Source organism: Priapulus caudatus, unplaced genomic scaffold (genome assembly GCF_000485595.1).
Source record: "Priapulus caudatus unplaced genomic scaffold, Priapulus_caudatus-5.0.1 Scaffold392, whole genome shotgun sequence".
Taxonomy (NCBI): Eukaryota; Metazoa; Priapulida; class Priapulimorpha; order Priapulimorphida; family Priapulidae; genus Priapulus; species Priapulus caudatus.
In genome coordinates this window covers 61,199-69,292 of record NW_014577453.1, presented here as the reverse complement: position 1 = coordinate 69,292, position 8,094 = coordinate 61,199, and the positions used below count along the sequence as shown (strand labels likewise).

At 41.1% G+C, this 8,094-nt stretch overlaps 1 protein-coding gene across 1 annotated transcript in view; it reads right to left on the bottom strand.

The window, feature by feature from the left end:
- Positions 1 to 5,501, bottom strand: part of LOC106809867 (potassium channel subfamily T member 1-like) — a 37,587-nt gene extending 32,086 nt beyond the window's left edge. The window contains exons 1-2 of the mRNA XM_014813102.1: positions 5,435 to 5,501; positions 4,690 to 4,798 (exon numbers count right to left, since the gene is read on the bottom strand). Of these exons, the coding sequence (XP_014668588.1) occupies positions 4,690 to 4,798; positions 5,435 to 5,475 (150 nt within the window). The 5' untranslated portion in view covers positions 5,476 to 5,501. The remainder of the gene's footprint in view (positions 1 to 4,689; positions 4,799 to 5,434) is intronic.
- Between the last annotated feature and the right edge of the window lie 2,593 nt (positions 5,502 to 8,094).

Sequence of the window (8,094 nt, the reverse complement as noted above, 5' to 3'; positions counted from 1 at the left end):
ATGGTTTGGCGTTGAGTATTATATTACAAACCCAGACGCTCTCATTAACTTTAGGTTAAGATGAAAAATAACACATTACACCAAGATTGCATTATATGATATTATATTTTATTAATGAGTATAAAATGCGTGCTTTTTTCTGTCAAAATACATCTAGAAAACTTAGCTTATGCTACCGATCATAAAACCAAGAAACAAACATCTTATCAAATTGCGTTTTGTTACTCTTGGTTGAAGTTTGCCTTAGTCCCACTAAGGGGAAAGTGGACGTCACTCCGCCCCACCAATATCCGTAGCCATCTCGGGCCAACCGGCGATTGGCGGCCTCGAAATAGAATTTGAATGAAAATGATTTGAAATCAAAAATATAATTTTGAATCGATGAAAACTGAATTTGGAATGAAACATAATTTGAATGAAAAATGAATTTGAAATGAAAATGAATTTGGCAACGAAATGAATTTGAAATGAATATGAATTTGAAATGAAAATGAATTTGAAATGAAAATGAATATGAACTCAGAAACATGAATTTGGAATGAAAATAATTTGAATGAAAATTGGAATTTGGAATGAAAATGAATTTTGAATTAAAATGAATTTGGAATGAAAATGAATTACAATACACGCTATTCGCAGAATTCCGGTACATATAATATATAGTAGCATATATATATATAGATATATATATATATATATATATACCCGCATACACGCTTGGACAGAGACCGTAGAGTCAAATCATTCTCCACAGTCACCGACAAATAAACCGAGCAATAAAGCTTTATCGCCAGGGAAATTCGCGCTACCCCAGCACAAAATTACCACCAGAGCAGCACGCACCAGCATTATTGACGTCAGTGGAGACAACCGAATGCGATAGTATAATAAATTGATTTTTGATATATCTAATTATAACATAATATATATATATATGTAATATGAATACAATCGATTCGTTTACGTTGCATGTCATCTGTTCAGCTTGCGCGCGCAGTTTCCGCCACCTTCTCGTACCCTTTCTTGCCAAAGCTTACGCGCAGCGTACGCCTGATGCAATCTTAATGTCGCCGGACAAAATTTAAAACTTTAAATATTTATATGCGCGAAAATGTGATGGAGGGCGCGCGCGCTAAATGGTAACCCCCATCGTTTCGCTCGAGTGATGACACGAGACGCCGCCGCCACTCGCCGCCTGCCCGCCGCCGCGCCGCCAGGCCCGCTCATCCCATCTCCGCCGCGGCATTGATCCGTCACGCAAGGCCCGTCAGTTAAAATGCGTCTGCGTTACATAGTTAGCCTAGCACAGTTCCGCGATCGCCGTGCTATATAGGCGACGACGCGGAGCATTCTGGTAGAATACACGCGCGATCGCTCGCCTCACGCGCGTTCGTTTAACGCCGGCCAGCAATCCCGAGACGCTGTTCGCTGCGCCGTGCACATCACGCGGTCGTCTGCTGCGCCCGACTTCACAGACGCGCGCGGAACATGTCGACGACCTGCGACTGGTCGTGGCTGTGCGCACGCCAAATTATCGCGAGGTATACTGCCGTTAATTAAGGAGTTATGAATGAATAAACAATCAACTAAGTAGTATTGAATGAATGAATGGAATGAATGAATGAATGAATGGAAATGAGAATATAAATGAATAATATGAGATAATGTAATGTAATGAATGAATGAATAGATGAATGAATGCATGAATGAATGAATAAATGAATGAATAAATAAATAAAATAAAATAAATGAATAAATAAATAAGAAAACAAACAAATAAAGAAATAAATGTTTCCAATACTTCTAGTCTACTCGCCAGCAACAACACGGGACGCCAACGCCTTAAGTGTACGTACTGCCAGACGCACGCGCTTGCACACACCCGCATACCACATTATTTCCTGTTGATTCCCGACATGATTTTGTCATTCAAATTGAATGCAAATCATTCGAAAACTACCTGGTTTTTGCGAATTACCGCGCTCAGCGAGCAAACGCTTCATCAAATCAAAAAATATTTTAGAAATTACTTATCGAAAGAAAAGACATGCGCGCCACACGACATACGCATCACCCACACACACACGCACACACACACACACACACACACACACCACACACGACACACGACACACACACCGACACCAGCACCACAGCACACAGCCAACACCACACCGCCACGCACGCACGCACTCACGCCAAGTACCGGCACACACAACATACACAACCATATCACCAGCCACCACGCACGTACGACGACGCACGCACGCACGTCCGCGCACACACCACAACACACACACACACAAAACACACACACGACACACACACAGAACACCACACAGGACACACAAGCGAGAGCAGAAAGTGAGAGGAGAGAGAAGAAGGAGAGAGAGAAAGAGAAAGAAGAGCGAGAGAGAGAAAGTGAGCGAAGAGAGAAAGAAGAGAGAGAGAGAGAGAGAGAAGAAGAAAGAGGAGAAGAGAAAGGGAACCCGCATCGCCAGCACTGACGTCACAACTCACCATGTTTGCGCTTTAGGATCTTTGTCCAGTAGATACCGGATGACGTAGAGAACACATGTTATCACTTGACCAGCAGGTTGAAGATTCGGATACGCCAGACCTGCATAACACACGAGGGAAGAGACGCACGCACGCGCGTTGTTCATCACGTTATTCAGTACAAAACTAGTATATATATATATATATATATATATATATATATATATATATATATTACAATAATCTGCTTAGTTATAGAAGAGACTGTACACAGACGTGTATGCACACGACAAGACAACTCAGCGCAACAGAAACCCAAGCTTGCACGCCCGCACGCTCTCACCTGCTTTACGCAACTCAGTACCGAAATAAGTACACAACAGTCTTCGTTTAGTTATAGAATAGTTTATACGCAAACCTGTGTAGCACACGAGAAAAATTGAACAAAAACGCACGTACGCACGCACACGCACTCACCCCCACACACGCACACACACACACGAACGCACACACGCACGCGCTGCTTTCTGCTTCTTACAATTTCTTGCATGACTGCATACACAATAATTTAGTTAGTTACATAATAGTTGGCTATTGGCGCTAGTATCGATCACTCGTCACGCGATGTCTACGCACAACAAACTAGTTTCTCAGGTCTGCCGCCAGCGGGAACAGCGGGTTAATAATAGGAATAAGAAAATCATTATTTCTTCTTCTTCTTCTTCTTCTTCTTCTTCTTCTTCTTCTTCTACTTCTTCTTCTTCTTCTTCTTCTTTTTCTTCTTCTTCTTCCTCTTCTTCTTCTACTCTCTTTTTTCTCCTTTCTTCTTCTTCTTTTTCTTCTTCTTCGTCCTCCTCTTTTTCTTCTTCTTCTTCTTCTTCTTCTTCTTCTTCTCATTATTGTTATTATTATTATTATTATGATTATCATTACGATTATGGTTATTATGATTATCATTATTATTACAATCATCATTGTCATCATCATCATCATCATCATCATCATCATCATCATCATCATCATCATCATCATTATTATTATTATTGTTAATATATATAACTAACAAGCTTCTCACATGTCTTTCGCCCGTAAAACAGCGGGAGAATTTATTCAACCCTCGTCTCTTCACTCGACATGAAACTAATGCAGCGCTAAACGCAACCGTAAGCCGATGCACAAAGGTTGCGAGACAACGACTGTCAATGTAAAGCTTCTATTCGCTGAAACGCGACGTGCATATATGTACGTATAGCTATACAACGAGCGCCACTATGCCCTATACTGATTCTACTACCTACTGTCCCCCATACATTCCACATCTTAATACAGCACAAACTATAGATGTGAAGTATATAAACGATAGATGGATGACCAGCCTGTGGATGATTTTACTTCCTCAGCGTATTATTCGCCAGACTAACGACGGGTGGTAAGTCTGCCCCTGGGATAGCACGCATACATAAATAAATAGATAGCTACATAAATCAATATATATATATACATATATATATATGTATATATATATATATATATATATATATATATATGTAATAATGATACAATCGATTCTGTTGTAACCGTTGCCTGTCATCTGTTCAGTTGCCGCGCGCAGTTTCCCACCTTCTCGTACCCTTTCTTGCAGCTTACCGGCAGCGACGCTGATGCAATCTTAATGCTCGCCGGACAAAATTTGAAAACTTTAAATATTTATAGCGCTAAATGTATGGGGACGGGGCCGCTAATGGTATACCCGCATCGTTCGCTCGGAGTGATGACACGAGACGCCGCCGCCACCGCCGCCGCCGCCGCCGCCGCCGCCGCCAGGCCCCGCTATCCATCTCCCGCGGCATTGATCGCGTCACGCAAGCCCGTCATTAAAATGCGTCTGCGTACATAGCTAGCTATAGCACAGTTCCCGCGATCGCCGTGCTATATAGGCGGGAGACGGGACATCTGTATAATACACGCCGATCGCTCGCTCACCGCTTCGTTTACGCGCGCAATCCCCAGACGCTGTCGCTGTCGCCGTGCACATCACGCGGTCGTCTGTGTCGCCGACTCACAGACGCGCGGGAACATGTCACGACTCGACTCGTGTGCTGTCCGCACACAAATTATCGCGAGTATACTGCGTTTAATTAAGAGTTATGAATGAATAAACAATCAACTAAGTATGCGGGCAAGTGTTACCTTATAGCTAAGATATGTGACGAGCAGAGTTTCTGCAAGGCTGACGGCTGCCATCGTTACTTGAATGATCCACAAGATGTCGTGTCTGTCGACGCAGAGTATCGCAGCCCTGCAGCACACAGCAACAGCAATGATACGCATGCACACAAGATGACAAGCTAGATAAATTAGCCTTCTCGTTAATTATGGATTCTTAATTGGTTTCGGTGTGCGCCTGCTATTATTATACGCATTAAGAAGCGGATTAATTGTGATGAGAAGCTGACGTTTTCCCGACCGTGAGTTTAATTAGACATTTATTATTCATTCATTACAAATAAATCAATGTAAAATAATTATATAATAATAATTTCAAATATTGTCACTTTCATGGCAAGACGATGACGTTTCATAAATGGTAAGATAGTGCGCGACGGCTAGTGAGGTGGAAAATGTTTTACGTTTCCTACTAACACCTATATATTCACGCGATATTCTCAAAAGATCTCAAAAATTCATGTGTCCTGAAATCTCACTGACACCCACAGCTGCCGGACCCTCACTATCCCAACTCTTTCCTGCTTTCCTTCCATGGCCAGACATAAATATTCACAAGTCACAAACCCTCACTCTTTCCAAAACCTCACTCGTCATCTCGTCTGTTCGCTGCCTTTTTTTGCTCACAGCTTACAAAACAATGAATATGATCAGCAGTTTTACACCGGCTGCTTACCCATTAAACCACCCAACTAAGCTTCATACTAACCAGTTGATGACAGTGTTGTTCTGATACTCTTCTGCAGACATATCGACTCTCTGTTCGCTGTTCAAAGCAAAACTAAAATGGAAAGTAAAACAACTCATCAGTTTTCTCCGTGTCAGATATCGTTGTATCGTTGTATCATCTACTGTATATAGACTGTAGTAGGCAAGGCAGATATTCCTTCACGCACGGTGTACTGTACAGTATGGAATTAAATTCAATGCTCACATTTCGAAAACCTTACTGTTTATATAATAGCCGTCATAACACACATGGCTGCATGCCATTATTGGTTACAAACTCGCATTATGTTTATAATCTGAAATGCATCCCTATATAAATGCATCCCTATATACAGCATTGCTACCAACATGGACATGCGCCATTTACCACGACTCATTACTGTAAAGCATCCGAGCTAAACCTCTGTCTATCCTGTATTAGGCAGTGACACTGCAACACGACCCAGGTCTCTAAAGTAGCCAGACAACACTACTAACCCCACACTCCAAAGTAGTAACACTATATAACTACTCACTCAATACAAACTACTGAGACTACACCACGAAACCCACCTTCCAAAGTAACAACAATATGCTACACTATTCACTCTCTGCCAAGTACCCACATTGCACTACTGCACCCACCCCTTCAAAGTAGCAACACTATATCACTATCCATTATGTACTAGCAGCCACACCGCACCACTCTCCTCCACTTTCTAATGTAACAACACGATACCACAGTCCCTCCCCCAAGGCACCCACCTACACTGCCAACTACAATCGCATCTCACAACAAACCCAACACGAGCTCATAGAATATCGGCGCTAGAGAATATCAATACTGTTTGTTAAGCGCGCGGCCAGTAGCCTACCCCAGTAGCCTACCCCAGTAGATTCATCTTACGACATCCGCTATACATCATAATTGCTGCAGTACACACTGCAGAAAATGTAGCGTCGACTTATTTACCGGCTGAGAAATTTCCCGTGGCCTTACACGGTAAATTTGTTGACCGGGTTTTGACGCATGCGCAGAACACGCAGTGTCGACTTATTTCCCGGCTGAGAAATATACCGGGACACCGCCTTGACGACGCCGTTTGTTTACATTTAGCCTTTTTGCATCCGCTGGTACCGGCCGAGTTATAGTCCATTTCGTATTCTGTTCATTTATATCTCCGCCTTATTCCTTTTATCGCGTATGTCAATACTTCTAGCCTTTTTGCCTTTTGATTTTTTAAATTGATTATTAAGTGTCTCTTGTGTGGGTACTAGGTTTTCCGACCCATGTGTTTAGTTACTGCCAAAATGGCCGCGCGCCTGTAATGAGTGTGGTTTGTTCATAACTTCGAGGCCGGCTACGCGGAGATTACGGTACGCAATATTGCCTAATATATTGACCTATTCGCGCGTCATAACTCAATATTCACAGAGAGTATAGCTTAAGACATGTTCTATACTAGGTAATCTAGAATAATATTATGGCAAATGATCTCCTACCGGCTTGACATTCATATACTCTCTGTGGAATATGAGTTTATTGACCGCACGATAGTCAAATACGCAAATTATGGCGCGAACCGGTAAGGAATTACAGATGATTAAATTGTCTAAAATTCTAGATACAAATATGACACATGTCTTAGCTATACTCTCTGTGAATTACTTGAGTTTATTGACGCACGATTAGTCAATATATTGAGGCAAATATGCGTACCGTAATCTCCGCTAGCCGGCCTGAATATAGAGCACTCCCTAATGAGTGTGGTTGGGTTGAGTATGTGTATTAACAGAGCCCAGACGCTCTCATTAATCTTTAGGATTAAGAATGAAAATAACACATTTACACCAAGATTGCAATTATAATGATATTACTATTTTATACTTAATGGTAAATGCGTGTTTTTTCTTCGAGAAACTTACATCAGCAAACTTAACTTATCTACGATATAATACAAGACAAAACATTTACAAATTGCGTTTGTTACTCTTGGTTGAAGTTTGTTAGTTCCACTAAGGGGTAAGTGACGTCATCCCCCCACATATCCGTGAGCCATCTCGGCCACCCGATTGGCGGCCCGCACAATAATTCGAATGAATGATTTGAAATAAAAATATAATTTGAGATGAAAATGAATTTGGAATGAAAATAATTTGAAATGAGAAAATGAATTTGAAATGAAATTGAATCTTGGAACGCAAATGAATGTTTGAAATGAAATGAAGTTTGAAATGAAAATGAATTTGAAATGAAAATGAATTGAACTACAAAATGAATTTGGAATGAAATAGATTTGAATGAAATGAATTTGGAATGAAAAGAATTTTGAATTAAAATTGAATTTGGAATGAAAACTGAATTTACAAATACACGTATCCCGTAATACGACGCGTATCATATATATATTAGTCATATATATATATTAGGTATATATATATATATATATATATACCCGCATTACAGCGGACAGAGAGTGAGATCAATCATTCCACAGTCAGCGACAAATAAACGCAATAAAGCCTTTATCGCCAGGGAAATTCGCGGTACCCAGCACCAATTATGACAGAGCAGCACCACAGAGCAGCATTATTGACGTCAGTGGCAGACAACCGAATAGGATAGTATAATAATTGATTATTGATATATCTACTATATCA